We start from the raw sequence: 27,768 nt of genomic DNA, 5'->3' as shown, positions 1-27,768 counted from the left end.
TCAAGTTTGTTTGTTCGTTGTTTACACCACACACAGCAATATTCCAGCTATATGGCAGCAGGTTGTAAACAATCTCATCTTGACCGGACAATGTCTTGCCTAGATCCCTATAGAAAGATGAAATACAGCTTTACATCTTGAAAGTTTACTTTAGCTATAGAAAACAGGGCTTGACTAACTGGAAAGACAATAAGATATTTGGTGGCACACTCAGATCATCAGATTAACGGTATCACTTCTGAAATCATTCAAACAACATATCAATGTACAAGGTACAGGTAAGTAATACAAAATAAGTATCAACAAACTTGATAAACTCAATAAATATTTTATGGTATAACAGAAAAAAGAACATTGATCAGGTCCTGTTTAACAAGATGTCCTGAAAACAATGTGTGTTTTGTTGTCGGCTACAGAAAGATCCTCGGTTCTTTGTAAGTGTTGACTGGGTAAGGAGACCCGACATCCAGGCATTTGTAAGCCACTGACTAGACATGTATAGTTTTACATGTGCCAGGTCTTTGTGTGCACACATTACCTACACATGTCACTATATCAGGACCTTACAATCAATCCTTATATATGTCAACATGGTCAAGTGAAACTATTTTATTACATGTACAATGTCGTTCCATATTTCTGATGACTGTATTATGTTAAATGAGGCCATTTTTATCCATTATTATTAAATTAAATAAATAGGCAGTTTGATGGTGACTGAAAAGATGAATATGTTTTGAAACATGTTTTTGTTTATACGGCTTATTCCAAGAAAAGTGTTTTCGAATTAGGAAAAAGAAAGACTTGTATCTTGTATCAATCTAACCAATAAATCTGGAAAAAAGAATCACATTGGATTGGCCTAGAGTAAACATGGTACAGATTTCCAAAATGAAGTTGAACATTTGCAATAGACACGAAATATCATTGTAGTACTTTTCTCCACAACCTATTTTTTTTGCATGTTTGTTTTAAACATTACTTAGCGATCTTTCCAGCTGTAAATAATGGAGTCTAGACCAGACTCCATTGAGATATTGTGAGGAACGATCCACCTAAACTGGGTTCGATGACACACAATCAACAAAGTCACAGCATTAACACCTGATCCATTTTGTCGGCACTTATGACCAGCATCACAATCAATCAATCAATCAATCAATCAATCACACTGACATTAGATTGCATCAGTGTGTAGGGTCATAAAAACAGCATTTGACATCACTATCAGAGTTTCATACTACTGTACATCAAATCTAATTGCAACGATACAAACGTTGTCGGTGAAAGATTCCATGCATAGACAACACTCACGGAAGTGCAAAATAGCATGTATGGATAACACTCCTGGAAGTACACAAATGTAACAGCCTCAGCATTCAAGTGGAATGAAACAACATTCAAAGGAATGATACATATTCACAACACAGCACATAAGTGTTTACCTTCACTGTGTAACATGATTAAAGCCAAGCAATTCAGACCCAAAGACAGCTAAGGGACTGGCAATTTATTATAGCGGTGGGTCACCCAAAAATATGACAGTCTCTAAGGGAAGTTAATGAAAATGAACACACATATTTAGGGAGGGTCATGAAAAAATGGCCAGTTTATATAGTACTTTTGCATTTTGTTTGTTTGTTGTTTAATGCCACACTCAACAATATTCCAGCGATATGACAGTGGTCTGTAAGTAATAGAGTCTAGGCCAGACAATCCAGTGTTTGACATCATGGGCATCGATCCACGCAATTGGAATACGATGACATGCTTCAACCACGTCAGGAAGCCTGACCACCTGATCCCATTAATAGGCTCTTATGACAAGCAGCAAGCATCGGTTGCTGAAGACCTATTCTACTCCGGATCTTCACAGGCTACTGGGTGAAAAATGGGACACAGGAGAGTCATCCAAAACATGACAAGCATTAGGGGAGGGTCCTTACTTTATGTACCCTCTGACACACCCAGCTCTGTAATTAATGGCCGGACCCTCAACTTTGTGATACGGTCTGATCACCTTGCCACTGAATACTACATATACACTCTTCTGAAAACACACATTTCATCATGTTTCATATGGTAGAAAAAACAACTGTTGTATATCCCTTCCTCCCCATTAGTTCCAACCTGGTCATTCTGCCTGGGAGTAAAGGCAAGGGGAGGTAACTCTAATACACACTGCCTTCTTGCAGCATCAAGAACCAAAAGAGAGGAACAATTTTTATTAAAGAAAGCATAGGCGTAGGAACCGGGAAATGTGTCACTCATTAGTCAACTTCTGTAATCACTGGTATGCCATTGGTTATTTAATATATGCATATGCCCAATAACCCCCATCCCCAAGACATGGATTCAAACGTTTCTTGGAGTTAAGCCAGAATTCCTATTGTTTCATATCTTTAAATCAAACTTGATCGAATCTCAACATCAGCTGGAACCAAACATTGAAAACTAGTGTCCTATCTATGAGCATGCTATAAATAGCAGAATTATTATACCAATTCTGATGGCACAGGTGTGGTTTCAAGCATACAGTCATGTACAGCCGGTGAGACATTAGCGTAAGGCAACATCTAAATATTTTGGTTATTAGATTAAAGCCACTTACAATCATAAAACATAATAAAAATACTTGACATCCATATAGATTCAGCATTTCTTTTCCCCCACTAAACTGAACGCAACACCTTTCTGCCAAATGAAAGAAAAATATATTAAATTTGTGAACCATAGACTAAAACAGTGTGTCCCAAATGAGACAAACAACATGCATATTTCAAAGAGCTACACAACACGTCACCATGGTAACACAGTTAAAGAAAATATAATCGGGAAGCATGGTTGACATTGTCAATTCATGAAATGTACCGATACATGATTAAGGTACTCATCTGCTCTTCGGTACACATGTTCTGGTCCCAGAGCATACATCTGTTGTCATACTTTGGTTTATTGAAGAGTGGTTTAACAGTAACCGTGGAAACATAACATTCTGACACACACATTAAATTAATGGACAGCAAAAAGAGCTCTTGGTAAAAGTCCAAGGTATCCAGAGCTCCAATGTAAACAACAGATCTCAGACAACAGCCATTCCTCAGAGTCATTCCCTCATAGCTCTTGGAATATAACACTTCCAAGTCTTATAACTATTAACATATCTCGTGCCATCAGACTTACCACAGAGAATCATTGAAACATAGTTTGTGAAATAAAATAAACCCAGAGTTCGTAAATCTATGAACAGCTGGCCAGCCATACTGCAGGTAATTATTCAAACACGGTCCTTGTATTAAATTCTCCTATAATGATAGTATGAACTACTACCACCTACATCCTGCTAACAGACATACTCAAAGAATGATAGTACGAGCCACTACCACCTATCTCCTGCCAACAGACATACTCACAGAATGATAGTACGAGCCACTACTACCTATCTCCTGCCAACAGACATACTCACAGAATGATAGTACGAGCCACTACCACCTATCTCCTTCCAAACAGACATACTCACAGAATGATAGTACAAGCCACTAACACCTATCTCCTTCCAAACAGACATACTCACATAGTCATTCATTAATGGATCCAGGAATAAATAACTTCCCCGGCAGCATTGTAAGCTATCAGTATCATCAACAGCAACATCTTTAGGAATCAGTTAAGCAAGGCTCCCTTAGTCTCCGCAGGAATGTGAAATGTGCACTGACCATGATGAGACGGAGCCCCTTTAAGGAAACCAGTCAAACAGTCACCATATTTGATTACAAGCCATGGGTTTTCACAACTATGATTGTATGCAAAGTTTTATGTAAATATTGCCTCGACATGAAATGACACCTTTAAATTGTAAGGTCATTAAACAGTTACTATACAAGTGATTCACAAATACAACAAAAGTACAGCTTAAACACTTTCTAATGTCAACAGCTGGGATATTTACACTGATATAGAGAAAACAAACACTGACAACAGTCACTATCAACACAGATGACAATGGCTTGGGTTGGAATTGGAAGAAATAATCCAGCTGAATTGAAAATCTGTGGAATTACACTGAAACAGCATTATCCTTCTATTGATCCAATATCATGTGATATAAACACAATAAAACAGGCATCAAAAACATTCTAAAAGTACTCTTGCCCTTTAAATAGTTTGGACATCATAACATGTATAAATGTTTCACTTATTTTCACAAAACTACAATCAAACCCAAAAGTAAAAGGCAAGAATAAATATCCTGAGAAATTATTCACGTTTATCATCCTTTAATTTGAGGAAGAAAATGTTTGTCTTCAATCAGCATTCATTGATGGCCAGGAGCCAGGCCAGGAGTTATCATACCTATAACAATGGTACTGCAATAGTTCAAAACACTCTTGCAATGTCACACCGCTATTGAAGGAGTACACTCTTGCAATGTCACACCGCTATTGAAGAAGTACACTCTTGCAATGTCACAGCGCTATTGAAGGAGTACACTCTTGAAATGTCACACCGATATTGAAGGAGTACACTCTTGCAATGTCACACCGCTATTGAAGGAGTACGTACATTCTTGCAATGTCACTGCGCTATTGAAGGAGTACACTCTTGCCATGTCACACCGCTATTGAAGGAGTAACATGATGACCTCTACCTTTCTACAGTCAATATCCTTGTGTTACTTAACATGAGGTCAAAGTCCAACATGTCTGCCCTTTTCCATGTTAAGTAGACTCATTGGAAAGAATGAGAGGGCTCCACGAGCTGTCCCCATATGTTTGTTGTTTAATGCCGCACTAGCAATATTCCAGCTACACGACAGCGCCCTGTAAATAATCTGGACCAGACAATCCATTCAATGATATTGTAAACGATGATCCAAGTTGTCGGGGTACGATAACACCTCAACAGCCAGGATACCAACCTTGGCCATCTGATCCATTTGGTCGCATCTTACGACCAGGATAGGTTGTTTGGGACCTGTTGAAACCAGGAATACCCATGGGGATTATGTAGAAATGAACTTCAGGTTTGCATTGTGAGCAAACACTTTAATCACTGGCTACCTAATCATCGAGAATTTAACACAGAAGGACCTATAACATTATATACTTGAAGTATTTTGGGTGTCTACTGCTTCTAGTAATACAACTTGTTAGACTGAGAAAACTATTAGTAGGACAACTTATTAACAACAAGTATCGTCTAACACATATTTTGAAATAAGTTACAACATCAGATTATCGAATACAGTTGGCACAGATGGATTTGAGGTTGGGTGGGTCATATTTCATACTGGTAACCATGGTAACATTCTTGAGACAGCTGACACATTAAATGTTCATAAGATGGTACCGGCTGAGGTTCACAGGTGTGACAACCAGAAAAACTAGATTGATGGTTTTATACAATTAGGATCACATTAGGTCATACATGGTTTTGTTGAAATCTGTGAGTTAGGATAAACAGGTCTTAAACAACATATCACAATTCTACAAAAATCTCCTTTGTTATAAATACCTTAAACATAACTTGAAACACCAAGAGTTTTCAGTGTTCTACAGTTTAAAGGAGTTCCTGTTCCAAACAGTATCACTATTTCAAAGTGTTTAATCAAAACGTCTACCGAGTCTACACATTAAGCATGGTGGCCAGTTCTTCAATCCGGTGTCGGTTGGCAACCATGTAACAGTGAGATTCCCACATCATGTTGATCAGTTTGGAGTTGTCATGGCAATCAAGGGCTACATTTTCCGAGAGCTGTGGGCTGTAGCGGTAGAAGGGGACGTTGATCATGCTGCACCATGCACGCGCTCGGTCCACGGGTCTCCCCTCCGACACAGTAGCCTGTAGGAAGGCAATTTTAAACTTACAGAAAACTTATATTGTCAGTGTAAGATATTAGACATTTTCATATAACTGACATGTAGCTTTGTTTCTTTCAATCACATGGAAGTAGTGAGGTGAGGTGAAATAGAGTTTAACGTTGTGTCCAAGATTATTGCCCTCATATTTCATGCACATGTGTGTGGCTGCTTGTACTAGTCACTGAGATACCATGCCACAGTTTAACATGAATGCCCCACTCAGACACAGAATACTGAATCTGAGCTGATCAGTCCTGGTTTAAGCCCAGTGACAACAAGTACCATCTTTTGGCATGATGCGGCCAGGGATCAAACCCGTCATCTTCCTCTCTTTTGGCACTGACTGACAGGTGAAATAAGTAAAGAAGTTTAACGATATATCTATGAATGTATTGCAATTGTTTGCCTTATGATTGTAGTATATCGATAGGAATCTAAAACACTGATGTCATTGTCGATTGTATGCCTAACAATTGATAGTTTCAATAGTCGCAATAAGCATGATTATTTAAAAAGAAAAAGAAATTATGTACCCCAAAACTCAAACTTTGAAGTCAAATTTTAACCTTCCATGTGTTGATTAGCAAGGATTATATTCATTTCAGATTAGAGATACTACACTTTAGTTTGAGTAGCGACAGGTAGGATAATGGCTGACTTTGACACGTCGACAATGCTTTATTAATTTCTATAACATTGATTAATATAATTATCAAGCCTTAACTCTGGTTTAGTTCTATCACAATAACACTGTAATGGTGTGGGAACTCTTGCAATACTATACTAACAGTGAAAATATCCCCAGTAGTAGGGACACCTCAGTTATTTAGGTGATGAACATGAAGTGTTTCCCGATGTGGTGTTTTGGAGTATTTCATGAGCTGCATGCTACAACTGAACTAGTTCTAATGATTCAATCAATGAATTTTATTTGTGTCCAGCTTTAATTTTAATATACAAAGGATGCAGTAGTCTGATGTGCCTACTTGTTTGCCTGTACAGCCTTCCCATAAGAGACCAGTTCAAAAGTTGGATGTCGGATAAAATACTTTAAAAAACGCCTTAATTCTGAATTTTTGAGTCTCGTGGTCTCTTTTGTCACATATTCTTGTGTTTTGACCTTTTTTTTCCGAATGTTTATCGAATGAAGTTTATTTACTAGTTGTTGACAATCATTTGTATTGTTTTAATAGATCACATCTGTCATCATATATTACACACTGCACTAGACTATTGCCCACGATGATACACTCCGACCTTGTGGATAGACTGGATGTATTTAATAACAACTTCTAACAAAATATGAATGAAAATAGGATCAGTTTAGTTCAGTTACTATATAAAACATTGAGAAATCAGGTAAGATGATTTTGTTGGATGGAAAACTTGCCTTTAACCCTCCAACACCAAAGCTTAAGGAATTAAGATTTTTATCTTACATCAAGCTTTTGAATTGGTCCCCAATACATTCTGCTTCTTATTCAAACATACTACCAACTGGACAACTAACTTCAATGAAACTATAACACATTATCAGGCACAACAACAATTTTTTTTACAAACTTTGAAAACACTTCTTTGAAAGGCATTTAGAAGTGATACACATAAGGAAGAGAATATTGGATGTCAACTTCTTTATTATGAGGAACACAATGTTTCGGAGTATATGCTTACTTCATAAGGTGAATGATGAAGGAGTAAGCATACTCCGAAATGTTGTGTTTCTCATAATAAAGAAGTTGACATCCAATATTCTCTTCCTTTTGGAAACACTGTCAGCATATTTTACTGTAGGTTACCTGGTCAATTACAAGATTGCCAAGTGATGAGACACCCATAACAGCTTTTGCTGCGTCAAACAGTCCTTCAGGTCTGAAGATATCCACATTCTGTACCACAGTCTGGGGGACACGCCCTGTACCCAACGACACCACACACCCAAGTGGTCGTACTTGGTGACCTTCATTCTGAAGAAAACAATCAGAAAACTATTTCTTTGTGATGAATTAGTGAGTGTGTTTCAAGTTGCTTTGAACAGTACCTTAGTTAATCTGCACAAAAATAACAAAAGCATGCACACAATCATAAAGTGATGTACTCGCAAGCAGGGATCGACTTCTACAAAATAATTATTCATTACACCAAAACAAGTTTATTGTTACTGATATTTGTTGCAGGCTTTCTCAATGCCATCAAAAGCAAGTCTTAGTCCTCTCTACGGCTACACTAAATCTGAGGACATCCAATTACATGTCATTTCAGAACAAACTTCTCATACTTTGACCAATCAATAAAGTGAGTGACAGGAAGTAAATATTAGCCAATCAGAAAACAGCTTTCTCAGCTTTACAGCACTAGTTTAAGAACTATTTTGACAAATTTCTTGACTCAAACTTTGCAAACTAAATTCTGTCAATGTCTACTAGCTGGCCAAGATCTTTTCTGTTTCAAATATTTATCCTATTAAAACGGGAGAGTCTCCCGGGGAGACAGACAATGTCTAGCATTTGGAATCAGTCGTACAGCCCGTAACTGTCGTTCAGAATTACGCTGTGTTAACTTTTTCAACGTTGCATGATTAGAAAACACATTTAGACTTTCTTTTCCCTGACCTTGTAAGAAACTTTCTGATATGTTGGATGAATCATTTATCAATATGCTTAGAAGCTGAAAGGAAAATTATTTATTTAAAATGTCGGGGGGGGGGGGGGGGGGGGGGGAATCTTGAAATCAAAGTATGACCAAAAAAAAGAATTTAAAAAAAAGTGTCTCGATCCTGCTCAACCCTTACAGAAACTAATGGTGCAAGTCTCACGTTTTGTTTGAGTCCTAGGTTGTATTCATGGATCTCCGTCAGCACGTCCAGAGTGGGGTTGTTGGCGATGAGCCCGCCATCCAGAAACTTGCCGTATGCCCTAAAGTAGGTCGGTGCTGCCCCACTGCACCTCGCTGCGAGCCATATTGGCTGTTCTGGAGGAGAGTCAATCCATGGCTCTTATTCTCATGTCATTACAAGGCTATAACAGTGACCTACACTGTTCAATCAGATCTGAAGGAGGCATTTTCCCTCTCTTCATATGGATCACACCGAAAGTGCACAGTTTGAAAACCATTTTTTCTAACACAAAGGATGATGTGTGGTAATAGTTTAAGAATTGAGCACAACACAAAATTGTTATGAAAGATGTTTTCATCTGACTGAGAACAAATATATTTTCTTTTCAAACTATTCAAGTTAGGGATGTATGATACAAACACAAGAAACAAACACACGTCATGAAGAAGTGTTTCTCCGATATTTGATAACAGCAAGTCTTGACCACAGCTTGTTCCCAAAGAGATGCAAGACATAGCCAGACATTTTCATTTTGAGTCATTGCTTGATTTTCTCCTGAAGTTGAATTAATCCCACTTTTGTACTAATCTCATTAAAATTTCAAAACTGTCAAGTGACAGAAAGAATAAACATTGATAAAGATTAGTTGACAGTCCAAAAAAAATATCAGATGACTAGCATCATAACTTTTTGTCTTGAACTTTGATATTAGTCATTTTCTGGGGGCTCCTTCTCTCTGTCCTGGACTTACTCTCGGGGTCTGGAACCTCCACCAGTTTGACGTCCCTGTCGTCTCTGTGGGGGGTCTTCAGGTGCTTCCTGTAGGTGCGGAACATGTGCAGCTCTGCTGGGTTCCGGTCTGCCAGGACAGCGGTCACCAGCACTCTGAAACACCACATGTACACAATCCATAATGGAAGATATTTTCTCACACATCGATTACTCTATTCACTAGAGTATAAAAGCAAGACTTATTGTAGCCATACAATGCACCTTCTAGTTGTCTGTGTCTACATGTATGCAGTGGTAATGGATCTGCCCCAGTTCCCAGTGCAGGTAATACTTACTTGGGATGTTTGATGTCAGTCATCACAGCCTCCTCGCCAAACTCTCTCTTCAACATAGCCTCGAACGGCTCTGATGAGTAAGGTCGTCTCCCCTTAAAAACTTCGTCTTTCAAACGGAAATACACACCCTTTAGATACTGTAGAGAAAACCCTGAAAAATTAAAATTATCATTGAGGAGTTTAGTTTTTTTTGTTTTGTTTAATGTCGCACTATTCAGCTATGTGATGGTAGCCTGTAGATAATCGAGTCTGGGCCAGACAATCCAGTGATTGATATTAAGAGTAACAATCCACGTTATCAGGATACAATGACACGCAATCAACCAAGTCACCAGTTCTGCCACCTGATCAATTATTGATACGTCAACATAAATTGCAGGCAGCTAGTCAAGGGACATAACTCTAATTTGTCCCTCAAGTACAGACAAGCCACTTACCCCTGGCAATGCCGAGAGCGAGGATGCCGCCAGTGCTGGTCCCACCTATCCAGTCAAAGCAGTCTTTGATTGGTCGGCCCGAGGCAGCCTCGATCTCCATCAGCATCTGTATGAGCACCAAACCTCGGATACCGCCTCCATCCAGGCACAACACCTGTACGGATAACAACAACTTCCGAATCTCCACTGGTGGTAGACGTACAATGTCTATCATTTAGGGCACACTTTATTACTTCATGGTTTGCATATTTAAAACTCCTTGCCAGTAGGTTGAGAAAATAGAAAAAACAATACTGACATTTTAGATTATGTTATGCTGTTTTGCAAAACATTTTCTGAATCGGTTGCCTAGGTAGGCTTATTACATCATTTAACCTTTGTCTTGCAGTTTAACCGATTGTATGCATAACTACATTTGTGGTGAAGGCTTTTGGTGGAAGATAAGATATTCCTTTTGGGGGGTTAGTGGAATCCTTGAACCACTTTAACAAAAGTCATGAATTACTGAAGATGTGAAATTTCTGGAAAAACAATTCCAATCAGTATTTTCTGTCTTTACATCTTTACAAACTATTGTTTACCTCATGTACTGATGGACGCTGATAGAGGATTCTTGGTCAAACCTACAGTTCTGATATTTGTCCACAATAAAAGATAGGCACTGTCACTTATGTTTTCCAAGACACCATGTCAAGATAACTGTACTGTCTTAACATTGTAAATTAGGGCCTGACTAGTTTTATGTACTGGATTACATAGATGTAAGAAACCAACTAGTTTGGGTATGCTGAAATTAAAATATAAATAAAATTCATGTAGCTTCATATCTCTTTTTTTTTGGTATACCCCCTGTAGTTTAGTGGGTAAAATATATGTGCTAATTCTGTGAAATAAAAATAAACTTCATCTTTCTTTATCTTATTTTCTTATTTGTAAAATATGAGGGTGTCAGCCGATGATTCCTGCCACTGTTTTGTCAGACATCACACTGGATCACCGATTTCAACACAGACAACAGCAGCACCATGTTCCCTTGGAACTCACCCGATCTCCGATGTGAGAGGGAGCGTCCACCATGTCCAGTACTGACCCTGCCTTGTGGACAATGGTGGCGTCAGTTGGGACGTGTGCAGACAACATCTCATCAAACAGAGCTGGACAGAGTAAACATGCACTGTATTATTACCATGTTCGCTTAAAGGAGTCTCATTGAGGAACACAAGCGCTGTTGGGAAAAAGTAGTGAAGGTTCATCTACCATGACCTGAGTCAAGTATTGTTGTGTGTAAGTGAAAAGTCCTTAATGGTACTTAAGGCAAATGCCTCAGAAAAGGACGTCACAGATAATGCCACTAACAAAATCGGAAGTGGATCCAGGTGCACATAATGGCTGGGACGGTTAACTCGGGTTGGGTGTGTCAGAGTAGGACCTTGGTACCCACAGGACCCATGGCTAGTTATGTGATCTGTTGTTTAATGACAGAAATCACTGGTGGGGGGTGGGGTGGCGGGCAGTTAACATGTAAGGTGTCTGTAACAAAGAGGGGTGTGCACAACCCCTGTACCCCTTCTCTGCATCTGCCAGTGATAATGCTAAGGCTTCCATCCAATCAGAATGTTCAAAATGTTATGGCCGCAACATTGGAGCAAACTAAGTTTACTACCCTACTAAGTGGCCTGGGATGTGAGTGTTCAATTGGGGAGTTTGTAGCAGGGCATGGTCAGTCCACAGATGACATCCTCTCCTTGTCCGAAACTGAGAAAAACAACCTGGTTGTCTGGCATGACTTTTGAACAATGGTTGGTATGTGATTGTAAGAATATCTGACAATGAAAGGTCCCTACCTACGCTATCCACCCTCAGAAGGCCCCTCATGACTGGGTCGGGAATGCCGTTGTGGGTACCCTCGGGCACACAGCCAACTAGACAGCCCTTGACATCCACGCCACAACGCTTGGCTCCCGACACATGCAGGAAGTACAGGATGAGATCTCTGGAAAAGTAAACTCAAAGGTTAACTTGATGTGAAGAGTCACTTGATACTAACTGTAAAGCCACGTGATGCTTAGAGCTTGATGCAAAGTCACGTGATGCTTAAAGCCTGATGTAAAGTCACGTGATGCTTAGAGCCTGATGTAAAGTCACGTGATGCTTAGAGCCTGATGTAAAGTCACGTGATGCTTAGAGTCTAATGTAAAGTCACGTGATGCTTAGAGTCTAATGTAAAGCCACGTGATGCTTAGAGCTTGATGTAAAGTCACTTGATGCTTAGAGCTTGATGTAAAGTCACATGATGCTAAGAGCCTGATGTAAAGTCATATGATGCTTAGAGCTTGATGTAAAGTCACGTGATGCCTAGAGCCTGATGTAAAGTCACGAGATGCTTAGAGCCTGAGGTAAAGTCACGCGATGCTTAGAGCCTGATGTAAAGTCACGTGATGCTTAGAGCTTGATGTAAAGTCACGTTATGCTTAGAGCTTGATGTAAAGTCTTGTGATGCCTAATGCTGAATGCAAAGAGTCACTCGATGAATAGTGCTTGATGTAAACAGTCACTCGATGCATCTTGCTTGAAATAAAGGTTCATGTGATGCTCAGTGCTTGATGTAAAGAGTCACGTAGCTCAGTGCTTGATGTAAAGAGTCAGGTGATGCTTAGTGCTTGATGTAAAGAGTCACGTGATGCTTAGTGCTTGATGTAAAGAGTCATGTAGCTCAGAGCTTGATGTAAAGAGTCACATAGCTCAGTGCTTGATGTAAAGAGTCACGTAGCTCAGCGCTTGATGTAAAGAGTCACGTAGCTCAGTGCTTGATGTAAAGAGTCATGTAGCTCAGCGCTTGATGTAAAGAGTCACGTAGCTCAGTGCTTGATGTAAAGAGACACATAGCTCACCACTTGATGTAAAGAGTCACGTAGCTCAGTGCTTGATGTAAAGAGTCACGTGATGTTTAGTGCTTGATGTAAAGAGTCATGTGATGCTTAGTGCTTGATGTAAAGAGTCACGTGATGCTTAGTGCTTGATGTAAAGAGTCACATAGCTCAGTGCTTGATGTAAAGAGTCAGGTGATGCTCAGTGCTTGATGTAAAGAGTCACGTGATGCTTAGTGCTTGATGTAAAGAGTCATGTAGCTCAGAGCTTGATGTAAAGAGTCACATAGCTCAGTGCTTGATGTAAAGAGTCACGTAGCTCAGCGCTTGATGTAAAGAGTCACGTAGCTCAGTGCTTGATGTAAAGAGTCATGTAGCTCAGCGCTTGATGTAAAGAGTCACGTAGCTCAGTGCTTGATGTAAAGAGACACATAGCTCACCACTTGATGTAAAGAGTCACGTAGCTCAGTGCTTGATGTAAAGAGTCACGTGATGTTTAGTGCTTGATGTAAAGAGTCATGTGATGCTTAGTGCTTGATGTAAAGAGTCACGTGATGCTTAGTGCTTGATGTAAAGAGTCACATAGCTCAGCGCTTGATGTAAAGAGTCACATGATGCTCAGTGCTTGATGTAAAGAGTCACGTGATGACTAGTGCTTGATGTAAAGAGTCACATGATGCTTAGTGCTTGATGTAAAGAGACATTTAGCTCAGCGCTTGATGTAAAGAGATACGTGATGCTTAGTGCTTGATGTAAAGAGTCACATGATGCTTAGTGCTTGATGTAAAGAGTCATGTGATGCTTAGTGCTTGATGTAAAGAGTCACGTGATGCTTAGTGCTTGATGTAAAGAGTCATGTGATGCTTAGTGCTTGATGTAAAGAGTCATGTAGCTCAGTGCTTGATGTAAAGAGTCACGTGATGCTTAGTGCTTGAAACACTAGCTATGAAAGTCAGTTAGGAAATAAACATGCTGTATTCAGAAATATCGGTTACTAGAAGTTAACTGTAGATAAGATATCACTCATTATAATTTGGAATCTAGTGCTGTAGTGTTAGGTTTCAAATGTACAAATAGGAGGTATTTGATTCAGACTGATGTATTTCTAGAGATTGTCCACTCACTTGTTCTTTCCTTTAGACACGGCTGCCAGATGTCGAGATGTGTGTCGGTTTTTGTTCCTCAAGTTAACACTGGCCCCAAACACAACAAATGTCCGTACAAACTCAACATCATCTTGCTGGCAGAAAAAATAAAAGCAATCATATATTTGTGTCCAGAAATATGAATCAATTTCTACAGACAATAGTGGATCCTTAACAAGAGTCATCAGGAGATGACATATCCCCCCGGTCTGGTACATTTTGTAAAGAGAGTTTGGCTACTTACACCCCACTTTGGATTCATTGCCATTGGATACCTTCAGTTCAGTGAAGTAAAAAATAATGCTGTTCATTATTTTCCAGTTTTTCCAATATCCCAAATCATCAAAAGGCTCAAGTTCACCACTAGACTGATCTGTATAGCAAGTTCCAACACGAAAATATCCAATGGTTTTGGAGTTCTGCTCCGAAATGGAAAACAGACAGAGGATAGACGGTCGGATGGACAGACATGCTGATCGCAATATCCCCACATATTTCAAAACAAGTGGATAACAATGAGAGGTCACACTTCAACATTCACTTACCTGCACTGCCCAGTGCAGTGGCGTCTCTGCATTCTTGTCGGCCATGTTGCAGTCGGCGCCGTAGCACAGCATTGTCATGAGGCAGTCAAGGCGCTGGGTGGAGATCATCACGTGTAGAGCGGTGTCCCGCGTAGTGCTGAGGGAGTTCATGTCACATCCAGCCAGGGCCAGGAACTCTATCACCTACCCACATAGACGTTACGTCAGAAGTCAATCACATACTGAATAGTGTTAGCGATGCCATAAACCAGTCTGATAACACTCGTATCATACTCTGTATAAATATGCAAATGAAGTGACCTTGGATGGACTACATTTTATAAGATCCACTTGTCAATGCAATGCCTACTTGATCAATACATTATTACCTAATATCCCAAATAAGTTTAGAGAGGAACTTCCCGACGAGTGTGTGTTTTTGCACTCCAGCATTGTATTCATACAGTTTCTATCGTTACTTCAATACCCAAACATGTACCAATAACAGGGATGTGAATCATTCTCAAGTGTGCATAATGCATAAGAAAATGTGTTACAGACACCAACAGAACACAAGTGTCTTCTGAGATTGTAGAGGATTGATCTGTAGAGGTTGTAAGAACAGCAACATCTCGTCTTAACTCTTAACATACAAGGTTGTAAGAACATTTTTTCAGAAAGTTATTAGATTTATATATTAAAATTCTTATCCATCCTTGCCAAAATAGGTTTCACAAGTGACTGGTGACCTCATTGACCTCTGACCTCCCCTGAGACAGTGCTAAGTGAGAGACCCTTCCCCTGAGACAGTGCTAAGCGTGAGACCCCTCCCGAGACAGTGCTAAGTGTGAGAACCCTCCCCTGAGACAGTGCTAAGTGTGAGAACCCTCCCCTGAGACAGTGCTAAGTGTGAGACCCCTCCCCTGAGACAGTGCTAAGTGTGAGAACCCTCCCCTGAGACAGTGCTAAGTGTGAGACCCTTCCCCTGAGACAGTGCTAAGTGTGAGACCCCTCTCCTGAGACAGTGCTAAGTGTGAGACCCCTCCCCTGAGACAGTGCTAAGTGTGAGACCCCTCCACTGAGACAGTACTAAGTGTGAGACCCCTCCCCTGAGACAGTGCTAAGTGTGAGACCCCTTCCCTGAGACAGTGCTAAGTGTGAGACCCCTCTCCCGAGACAGTGCTAAGTGTGAGACCCCTCCCCTGAGACAGTGCTAAGTGTGAGACCCCTTCCCTGAGACAGTGCTAAGTGTGAGACCCCTCTCCCGAGACAGTGCTAAGTGTGAGACCCCTCCCCTGAGACAGTGCTAAGTGTGAGACCCCTTCCCTGAGACAGTGCTAAGTGTGAGACCCCTCTCCCGAGACAGTGCTAAGTGTGAGACCCCTCTCCCGAGACAGTGCTAAGTGTGAGAACCTTCCCCTGAGACAGTGCTAAGTGTGAGAACCCTCCCCTGAGACAGTGCTTAGTGTGAGAACCCTCCCCTGAGACAGTGCTTAGTGTGAGAACCCTCCCCTGAGACAGTGCTAAGTGTGAGAACCCTCCCCTGAGACAGTGCTAAGTGTGAGAACCCTCCCCTGAGACAGTGCTAAGTGTGAGACCCCTCCCGTACCTCCTTTGTCTTTGCCCAATGAAGTGGGGTACCCCCGTACTTGTGATCTCGAGCCCCCAGCTGGTCAGGGTGGTTCCGGCAGATCAGCTCCAGTGACCTGTTGAGTACATCACAGACATCAAGACAGACTGAGTGAGTGAGTGAGTGAACACAATATCACATATACAACACACAAGGCAAATACACAAAGCACTAATAGGGCCTTTATTATTTTTTATTTGTTGCTTTACAGATGTTTTGGTGGTTGGTAGGATGTAAAAACAAAAAAATTCAATTTTTTTTGGTGAAATATGAGACAGACATGTGATTATGTTAATACTGTATTAAAGCAAAATGTAGAGCATTACAACCTAAACTTTATCAGGCAGAGTGCACGGCACTGTTACTTCACAAACCCTTATCTGCCTTATGACGTGCCATTATCAATCATGTTGCCATATGATGGATTATAAGGATAACACTATTTTTCCAGTATTATCACTACCTTCTTGTGACAGCTAATGAGAGACCTCGGGATTCTGCAAATGAATAGCACTGCCCTTGTAATAGCATTTACATGGGACTCAAGCCACACACTGCTCGAGTACCAGTGAAGCTATACAATAGTACTCTCATGGCTTCATCTAAAGCTACAACTAAAGGTCACTGAACATTGTCCGAGTCATCCAGAGAAGGGAATATTTGTTGATTATTTGTCCGTAAGTGTGATTATCAGCCTCGGTGTTGATAAAGATATTTAAACTGTAATTCATTTTCCCCGAATTTCATCTTTTTAGTGTTGATGGATCCTTAAACCAAGTAATAAAAAATATAACACATTATCAGTTCTGAGGTGATCCACTCACACTTATTTTACATATTTAACAGATTACCAACCTTACATCGCCAGCGTCAACAGCCGCGTGTACAGGCAGACAGGAAGTGGCTGATATCTTGGGGTCTGCACCGACGTGCAACAACATCTCCGTTGCTTCTGGTAATTTTTTCTTACACGCCATCAACAATGGTGTCTCTCCTCGCCCGTCTAACCAGTTCATCACTCCTTCCTTGTCATAACTGGCCACCATCTGTGTGAAGCAGGTCACTTTATTAAAGGGGCACTTCTCTCCAGGTTTGGGTACCATTTCCAGTGGACACCTAGACCTTATAATATGAGTGGCACTGCCGTGTGTGAGACTGAGACATGCTGATTAGGGTCATCATTACCTGCGAGACTGACACATACAGCAGCAGATCACATTAACTGTTTATTAATGACAACTGTTACATTGCTTCATTGGCTGCTTGAAAGGACAACTACTGTTCCGGGTGCCATGATCATTGGGGAAACAACAGAAGGCAGTGTGTGAATGAATGAATGGCAACAGTGAGTGAGTGAGTTGGTTTTAACCCCGTTTAAACAGTATTCCAGTTATATCGCGGTGTGCCAGTTTAATGTGGGAGGAAAGCCCGAAGTGATACAGGTCTCAGACGTTTAAACGGGTGAAACCAACGAGCTTGGGTATGGTGCTGATAAACCTAGAAACATAATCGAGTCGAACCGGGATTCGAACCCACAATCATAGGTTTCTGGAGTGCCAAAGGGACGCAACTCTGCACAGCGAATGGTGGCCTCTTAGAGGACTGGGCCACCCTGCCCCCGATTGGCAACAGCCTCAAACTCAGCTAACATGGCTGTTTGTTGTTGTTTAATGCTGCACTCAGCAATATTCCAGCTATATGAAGTCAGTCAGTAAATAATTAAGTCTGGACCAAACAATCCAGTGATTGACATCATGAGCATCAATCTACACAACTGGGATACAATGACATACAGTCTTATGACAAGCAGTCCCCTCTTGTGACATAATGGGTCGCTGAAGACCATAGTTATTTGAGAAGGATTGATGTTTGGAGTTTATTTGAAACAAAAAAAAAAGAAATTTCCCCATGGTCTTATTTAGCAGAAGTACAAAGAACTATTATTTTCTGATTGGCTGATTCCAGGACCGAAACACTGACCTACCTCTGTCTTTGGACTAAGTAAAGCATCTTTTCCAAGTCAAAGTTCATGTAAACATGGTAAAGCAGTCTTCCAATTTGGCTTTAGGTACAGGTCTCACTTGGATGAGGCCACAATTTTGAATCACTTTCAGCAGTGGCATTTTGATTGTTTCTTGATTTAAGCTCAAGAAAGAAATTTGGTGCTAAGTTTGTGATAACACACATGAAAATGGGATGTCACTTTGAAGACTAAGCCATGATGGTGAACAGGTCCAAGATACATGTCATAACAGAACGGAGATATGATACACTGGCTAGCAAGGGATGGAACTACCTGGGTATCCATTAAATTGTTTAACAACTTTGTAATTGTCCATCCACATAATATTATTTTCAGACAAGGGAAAACGTTTTCACCTCATCTGTTCACTTAATTGGATTAACAATCTTCAAGATGTCAACATTAAGATTCCTACTCATGAAAATTTTTCACACAAACTGATTACATCAAGAGTGAGTGAGGTAGTGAGTGAGTGAGTTGGGTTTAATGCCACTTTTAACAGTATTCCAGTTATATCACGGCGTGTCAGCTTAATGTGGGAGGAAAGCCCGAAGTGATGCAGGTCTCAAGACGAGCACGGGTATGGTGCTGACAAACCTAGAAACATAATTGGGGCGAACCGGGATTCGAACCCACAATCATAGGTTTCTGGCATGCCCAAGGGATGCCACTCTGCACAGCGAATCACTTTGCATCATGAAAAATCATGAGAGTTCATTTAGCTCAGAGAACAGTTCAGGGAATGGCTCCTCCTCGCTATTCCACTAATCCCCTGCAAGAATTACAAGAACAAACCGGTTTGGGTTAGCCTGTTCATGGTTTATAGAGCTGTTTTATATGTTAGGGTGGGCTTCTAAACTGCAAGACAATTTTCTTCAACCATCAAAAATTGTGGGTGGGCTAGTACTCAAAGAAGGACCAATGCAGTAAAAAGATTAGTGTTTTCAGGAACACATCAACTTCTCTTCTGCCAAATTAGCTTACTTACAGAGAGGCATGACGGGTTGTTGAGGACAGCGTGGTGGTACACGGTGAGGCCGTACTTGTCGCTGACATCGATCCTGGCTCCCAACATGAGTAGCTCCTGTATACACTGTATCTGCTTGCCCTGGACACTAGCCATCAGGGGAGACAACCCTGTCGCAGGACACACCGTGTTGATGGCACTGCAGCCACAACAGACATGTCATGTTTACTATGTGCACACCCATCATTGGAAACTGATTAATGATACATGGAAATTTAATTTAGAACTGATGGTGCAAAATGTAAAAATTTCAGGAATCAAATACTCCACAACACCCACAAATATGAGTGAGTGAGTGAGTGAGTATGGTTTTTAAAGGCAGTATTAGCAATATTCCAGCAAAATCAGTGTGGGAGATACCAGAAATGGGCTTTAATCACATTATAACCATGTCTGGAACTGAACCTGGATCTTTGGCGTGATAAGCAAATGCCGTAACCACTAGGCTAGCCCATCGCCCTAAATCTGTAATCTGACTTTGTCAAATACGAAATTTATAAGCAATCTCAAAGTAAACTCTCACAGACAGTCATGACATCATGTTGGAATGCTATGATGTCACAATACAAAGGATGAAATAAGCTGCTTCTGATAACTCAATCTGCCTTGTTTTGCAGAGCATGGAACAAATATCAAAGTTGTTCTGATAAATACTGATTTAGCATCATACATAAATATGTTCTCCATTTTGGGCAATTTGGGAAGTTTTTCAACCAATCATACTGCAGCACATATTTCCATTCATTTTACTATGACAGCTGAGATCTATCACAGATCCATTACAGACCCATCACAGACCCATCACAGACTGTCACAGACTGTCTAACCAGACAGACATCAGGACTAATCAGAGACCACCTGTGATTGTCTGCTGCAAGTAAACGATTGTAAGGAACCCACTAGCTTTAGTCTTGTCAGCAACAAAAACCTCAGCATGTTCCATTACCTTTAAGCTATCTCTTACACTATCTACTTCCTTCTTTTAAGAAACAGTGCCCCTCTTACTGAATCTAATCCCTTCTTCTATAACTGAAATGAAGGTGATCACTTGTTGCTCCTACCTTCTGATAATTTCATGTCTGAAGCACTCGTAGAGGCCGATGTAGGCGGCGATGTGGCACGCTGTCCAGGTGGGGTGTTCGCGGATGCAGTCGCTGACCTTCTGCAGCACGTCCTCCTGGTTCAGGCTGCTGCTGCTGGTCACAAGGCACACCATCTTCGGGGCCAGGATGTTGAACTGGGACAATGCCTCAGCCTCCATCATGATGCGGAAGATGCTGAAATGGATGTTTATGGAGGATTACATTCTGCCACTGGCAACAAGCTAAATAGTCCCCCCCCCCCCCGCCCCAACAAACACACACACACACTTTTGAAAACCAAATGTAGTAGGATAGAGAGGATATTGATATTTTGGACCCCTCCCTTTTAAATATGCTGGATCCGCCCTTGAAAAGTTATTCTGCAGGACATATTCTGTAGGCTAAAAGACTTGCCAGGCTTTCATGCAGACTGGGGTTATCTTTCCTTTATCCATAAAAGTGTGAATGAATAATGTTTTATGCCAGCATCAGCAACAATCAGTTGTTGAGTGATAGGCAACGCTCCACATCATCAGGGTAGGTTGCAACACAGTCGTCCCGCCCACATGTTGGTGGTGGTGATGCATAGTGTTATCCAAACATTAGTCAATCAATAGTTATATTTGCTGAGAACATGTCACCAAATTATTTAGTTACATGTTTTTCAATAACAGGATTTTGAAAATTTTACAATAAGTAGTATATATATATACTTATCCTATCTCATACTATGCATTAATGTGTGACATAGGATACGTTAAAAAAGTTGAAATTTTACAATAAATTGTATCTTCAAATACTTATCCTATCTCACACATTATATGCATAGTGTGAGATAGAATAAGTTTAAAACTTTGCATGTTTCTTAAAGGTGTTGTGTACACCCAAGTACCCTCCCTCTGGATCTGTGTTTGTGTAACCACTTTAGTGAACCCGGGAATGGTGCTGGCACCAATCAGAGAGAATTGGGGAATATAACAGCCAGCCCATCGGCCACCCATGCGGCTGCATGAAGCACCTCACCTGAAGCACTTGCTGGTGACTGTCATCATCAGTACACACTCGTAGCATCCGGGGCGCTTGTACAGAAACAGCCATTCCTCACGATTTATCACTTGGAAGCTGAAATAGTCAGTACTGAGGTTATTCAAGTCAGCTATAATACTGAACGTGTAAGATAAGGTTACAGACTTACATTTTTATCAGAGCTCTACATGATATAAAAATAATGTAAAAAAAAAAGTGTATATCTGACACTGTGTAGAAATATGAGGCTGAAGATCGATTCATCAGAATAGATTGCAAAAGGGTCCACCTCTGAACAACACAACAGCATTGTAGCCCACAGAGATGGGTGAGCCAGTCAGGCAGGGATGGAGCTAGACATCCCTGGGGGATCAAGGAAATCTTGGCACACACAAATTAAACACAGACTGATTCACACTCTTCAGAATGCAGCACCAGTCTAAGGGTTAACCAATGTCAGGTTAAACTAATGGTTAAAAAATGTTCCTCGTACTTTAAGGGCACACTTAGAAATTAGGGTTGGAAGGATACAGCAAGGTCACGATACATAGGTCACACTTGTAGGCGGCCATTCGGTCACAAAATACAAAGTTGAAATAAAGGACAAACATACGCAATAATAGTCAAAATGTTATGAATAAAGGTAATTATTTACATACGAATCATGAATTCAAAATACAAAATACCAATGAACAAGTTCCAAACATGAGAAAGAACAATGAGTACTGAAGAACGTCTGTGTACTGCAATTTGTAAAGCATTCCAAGTTTAATCGGCTTGTATATGACGTCACACGCTGAGTGCATGATGAATGACCTGAATTCATTATTTGTGTGACCTTTATTTATCACATTTGATTATTATTGTGTACGTCTGTCTTTTATTTAAACTTTGTATTTTTGGACCGTATTCGCCCATACACAATACCACATGCAGTAAACTGCGGTTATAACAAACTCAAAGGGATCACTAATTTTAGTTCGTAATAACTGTAGTTCGTTATAAGCATATATACAGCAAATATACAACAAATTCCAGGACTAAAAAATAAGTTTGTTACATTGGTCAGTTCGTTATACACATTAGTTTACTGTTTATCGCAATACTATATTTATATGAAACTGAATGGAAATTTCTTGACATAAAGTTTTCAGAGCAGGTTGAAAAGGAAAAGCTAGCCGTAGACACATGTTAGTAGCGGCTATAATCTACCTGGCTAAAGTTTGGTGTGTTTGATATATTAACTATACTATACCGACATACCCCCTGTATGTATCAGCATTGCTGGCCTGAACCTTGTATGGGTTGATGTTGGCCGAGGCAGCATTGATAATGCCACCCACAAAATTCTTCAGCAAGCCAGCCATTGTATCAGGTCAGTCTGTTATCATAGACTTACTTGGAGAGAGTAGACAGTAGACATATCCTGAAAACAGCAACATACAGTTTACACCCAGTTCTTCACTCCACTTCACTTAAAACAAGCATTTACACAATTTAAGAAGTTATAAAAGCCTAGGTCAATCCCGTGCAAATGTGATGACTCCTCATATTGAGGGATCTATTGGAAAAGAGTGAAAATAACATAACTTAACACACAGACACCTTAACATGAGATGTATACAGACACCTTAACATCACACATGTGTACACTTCACTGTGTACATGACCAGATTGTTTTGGAAAGACTTCCGCCTGTATCCCCCCTCCAAAAGTTTTATGTGTATGCATTGCCGCTGAATCTTTTTAATTATATATATATTTTTAGGGGGGATACGGGCGGAAGTCTTACCATTCTTCTTACTTTTACTAACTACTTTTTGCCAGGGCTGTACCCATCTCTTGTGACCTACTGCAGGTACCCAGGTAGGTTCATGTAAAAGGGGGGAGGGTACCCGCATAGTAAATTTGGACTTGTCCTAGCCCTAATAGGACCATCTGAGAACTGAGACACTCTCTACATCATAACAAGCAGCACCATCTGAGAACTGGACACTGTCTACATCATAACAAGCATTCAGGACAATCTAAAAACTAGACACTGCCTACATCATAACAAGAAGCACAATCTGAGAACTAGACACTGTCTACATCATAACAAGCAGCACCATCTAAGAACTAGACACTGTCTACATCATGACAAGCATTCAGGACAATCTAAAAACTAGACACTGTCTACATCATAACAAGCAGCACCATCTGAGAACTAGACACTGTCTACATCATAACAAGCAGCACCATCTAAGAACTAGTACACTGTCTACATCATAACAAGCAGCACCATCTGAGAACTAGACACTGTCTACATCGTAACAAGCACCACCATCTGAGAACTGGACACTGTCTACATCATAACAAGCAGCACCATCTGAGAACTAGACACTCTCTACATCATAACAAGCACCACCATCTGAGAACTAGACACTGTCTACATCATAACAAGCAGCACCATCTAAGAACTAGACACTGCCTTCATCATATCAAGCAGCACCATCTGAGAACTAGACACTGTCTACATCATAACAAGCACCACCATCTGAGAACTAGACACTGTCTACATCATAACAAGCAGCACCATCTAAGAACTAGACACTGCCTTCATCATATCAAGCAGCACCATCTAAGAACTAGACACTGTCTACATCGTAACAAGCATCACCATCTAAGAACTAGACACTGTCTACATCGTAACAAGCAGCACCATCTAAGAACTAGACACTGTCTACATCATAACAAGCAGCACCATCTAAGAACTAGACACTGCCTACATCATAACAAGCAGCACCATCTAAGAACTAGACACTGCCTACATCATAACAAGCAGCACCATCTAAGAACTAGACACTGCCTACATCATAACAAGCAGCACCATCTAAGAACTAGACACTGCCTACATCATAACAAGCAGCACCATCTAAGAACTAGACACTGTCTACATAACAAGCAGCACCATCTAAGAACTAGACACTGTCTACATAACAAGCAGCACCATCTAAGAACTAGACACTGTCTACATCGTAACAAGCAGCACCTTTTGAGAACTAGACACTGTCTACATCGTAACAAGCACCACCATCTGAGAACTAGACACTGTCTACATCATAACAAGCAGCACCGTCAGAGAATTAGACACTGTCTACATCATAACAAGCACCACCATCTGAGAACTAGACACTGTCTACATCATAACAAGCAGCACCATCTAAGAACTAGTACACTGTCTACATCATAACAAGCAGTACCATCTAAGAACTAGTACACTGTCTACATCGTAACAATCACCTCCATCTGAGAACTGGACACTGTCTACATCATAACAAGCACCACCATCTGAGAACTAGACACTGTCTACATGATAACAAGCAGCACCATCTGAGAACTAGACACTGTCTACATGATAACAAGCACCACCATCTGAGAACTAGACACTGTCTACATCATAACAAGCAGCTCCATCTAAGAACTAGACACTGTCTAATTATTAATTGACGTTTATAATCATTATTACTTGAGTGAACAAAAATATGAAATATTACACTCGCGGTTGTTTAGAGGACCTATATCAAACTTGGGCACAGTGGATTTGAAAATATTCAAACAGTGTTAAGGCCTATATGCTTATAAATAGAGAAAATGTCTGTTTTGTGTTATGCGGGATGTCTATTGCCTAATTATCCTACTTAGCGATGTGATTATTCGTGCGTCATGTTCACCTCAATACAGTAGCTCAACAGTGCTCAACGCAATAAGCTGTCATTTCCTAGTAAATGATGCTTTTCCACAAAACGTACTTGAATGAATATGACGCTACAATGCGGAAGTCGCATGTCCGTGCATAGGTTTCTTTTCCTTCACCTCAAACGACAGAAGAGTGCAGACGTGAGAGTTACCTCCCTTAGACCATAGTCCAGGCTCCTTCCCGGCGCGTGACACCTTCGTTACACTCTCGGTATTACAGAGAGCTCCGCGAACGGGCTATCGCTGTGAGGAGCTTGATCACTGTCGTGGATCGATGCTCTCTGCTCGCGTCATTTTTCATTTGTAGATATTTTTATGAGGAGCGAGAAAAAAATATATTACACATCCACGATGTATATGAATGTTAAGATAGCATGCAAAGAATCGCCAAAACAATAACTGTTACATATATTTTCATCATATTAAACGAACATCTGATGAAATATACACGCTGATGGAGCAACTGTCTGATTTTTTAGGGTGGGATTTGGGATTTAGATCAGCATATTTTTTCATGCATAAAAAGGTAATGACAAACTGTATTCGTTGTAGATTTGAATAGTCTTCTGTACATGATAGTCAGGTCATAGTTAAATAAAAGCAGTATAAAATTTGACTTCTCGAGAGTTCAATACACATTCTTCAAGAAAGGGGGCAATATTGTCTCCATACAGTGCGAGGCCATAGTAATTTATTTTCAGTGGGGGAGGGGGGTATTTTAAAAAATCAAATGGCTTCTCCCGAACAAAAATATCCATTTTTCGTTCTAAAGCGTCATTCAAAATTTAATTTATTTATGCATTATTCCTGTACAACCTGATTTAGTCACGATATGGCTGAAATATTGCCGATGTGACAGTACATTTTAACTCACTCACTCACTCACTCACTCACTGTAAAGCGTCTTAGCGGGAGTTACCCTAATAGAATCACGAAACACCGCGTTGATTAATTGGAGGGTAACTGCATGTGTGCTAAAATTTATAAAGTGAAAACAAGTCATTCCGCCGATAAAGAATATTACTTACAAGACTGATGACAAACATTGTGCACTTTTCAAGAGATATCCATTTTGCTAGGGACAAACATAATAGTTTGACTTTTGATTACGTGGTTATTATCCGGGCACCCTTCGGCAGTCAGGTGACTATATTTAGGCTTAATATAGCAGCATCTGCAGCGAACGCACATTACTGACACGATGCCGATGTAGTGTTAAAAGCGCTGTCCACTGACTGACTGACGGATATAGAAGATTTAACGTGCGCTTTCCGCTGTTCACCAAGTTCACTGCTATATATAGCCGCATGCAGTCACCTGACTGTCAGTTCTTACCCGGATTGTAACCACGTGATCAAAACGCAATGATGATGTTTATGCAAGCAGCATGGCTATTCCTTGAAAGGCGTCAATTCTTCAATGGCACAATTAATGGTTTGAAGTGTAAAATCACACATGTCCAAACTTTCTGGAAGTTATTTTCAGATTTGTGCTGGTTATATTTGGCCTCAAAGAGAATATATAAGTTAATTGTAAGTTTACTTATTGTAAGTTAAGTGCAGCGTATATGAATATCTGACACCATGACAGTGAAAACAGAAAAGAAATCGTAAAACGCGGGCATAATATTATTCAGTTTACTGAGGCAACAGGCTTTTTTTGTTTAAAGTGGTATCCCAAAACAGAGAAGCTACGTCAAACTCTCGCCGCACGAGAGCCAAACGCATGTCGTCGCCACTGGCAACGCCCTCATCTCGCCGCCCTAGCAGCACGTGGAAATAGTTTTGAGAGCGCTGGATTTTGAAGCTGTGTTCTTGCTGTCAACTTCAAGAAACCATTCGTAGTAGGATAACATTTATTTGACTTTCAGGTACTTTCTTTATTGATGTCTTAAATATCTCTATCTATCACTGTCGGCGGGATGGCGGGAGTGTAATTCCTCTAAGACTCGCCAAATTCAGGCGACAATCACGGAGGCCGTTGTACACGTCGTTGAGGGAAACGAGTATTTTGCCGGTCCTTCTCAATGACACATGGGCTTGTAACGCAGAAAATAGCAGCTACAAGATATATGTTCACACCCAGTGTCAGTATACTAAATATAAGGAAGGGATGTAACGAGGCCAAGTCACTAAGTTCCCTCGAGGACGAATTCAACAATGTCCACTGTAAATACTCCTATACAACTTACACTCATTTCATGCCAATACATTTAGACGACATTGTCGTCTCACACAATGAGACATTGTTGAAGATAATCGAAGCCGTAGTTTTGGAGCTAGCGTCTTCAGCAGCTCAAAATATCGAGCCAAAATCCCTAGACAGAATTTGTACTGCTAACCTACCTATTTTTTTGTTTATTGTTCAAGGCCCTTTCTCGTAAATTTATATAAGCATGGGGCCAATTTGATTTTGTTATTGGACCTCTCCCTTTGGAAAATGCTGGATCCGCCCTTGAATCTAATACTCCCCCATCCCACCCCCGCACTTTTGTACTCCAAAATT

The 27,768-nt window shown here is 40.5% G+C and overlaps 1 protein-coding gene across 2 annotated transcripts; it reads right to left on the bottom strand.

Annotated features, from left to right (window-relative positions):
* Positions 1–1,005: 1,005 nt before the first annotated feature.
* Positions 1,006–25,392, bottom strand: LOC139468085 (85/88 kDa calcium-independent phospholipase A2-like). Of its 2 annotated transcripts, none has more exons than XM_071249804.1 (17): positions 25,317–25,392; positions 22,789–22,951; positions 21,523–21,621; positions 20,479–20,694; positions 19,379–19,556; positions 17,223–17,413; positions 16,347–16,443; positions 14,759–14,941; positions 14,193–14,308; positions 12,046–12,194; positions 11,246–11,355; positions 10,202–10,355; positions 9,765–9,915; positions 9,449–9,582; positions 8,677–8,831; positions 7,661–7,828; positions 1,006–5,841 (listed from the first exon to the last, which is right to left on the bottom strand). In XM_071249804.1, exons 2-17 carry the CDS (start codon positions 22,890–22,892, stop codon positions 5,626–5,628), a joined length of 2,421 nt encoding a protein of 806 aa, XP_071105905.1. In that variant the 5' UTR covers positions 22,893–22,951; positions 25,317–25,392; the 3' UTR covers positions 1,006–5,625. The 2 variants fall into 2 exon arrangements, with proteins under 2 accessions (XP_071105905.1, XP_071105904.1); XM_071249803.1 differs by having other exon boundaries at positions 25,239–25,347.
* Between the last annotated feature and the right edge of the window lie 2,376 nt (positions 25,393–27,768).

The sequence above is a fragment of the Haliotis cracherodii genome, unplaced genomic scaffold (genome assembly GCF_022045235.1).
Source record: "Haliotis cracherodii isolate W230 unplaced genomic scaffold, xgHalCrac1.p SCAF_2, whole genome shotgun sequence".
In the NCBI taxonomy this organism is placed as follows: Eukaryota; Metazoa; Mollusca; class Gastropoda; order Lepetellida; family Haliotidae; genus Haliotis; species Haliotis cracherodii.
The sequence above is the reverse complement of the archived record's forward strand: the minus strand, read 5'-3'. Positions and strand labels throughout refer to the sequence as shown.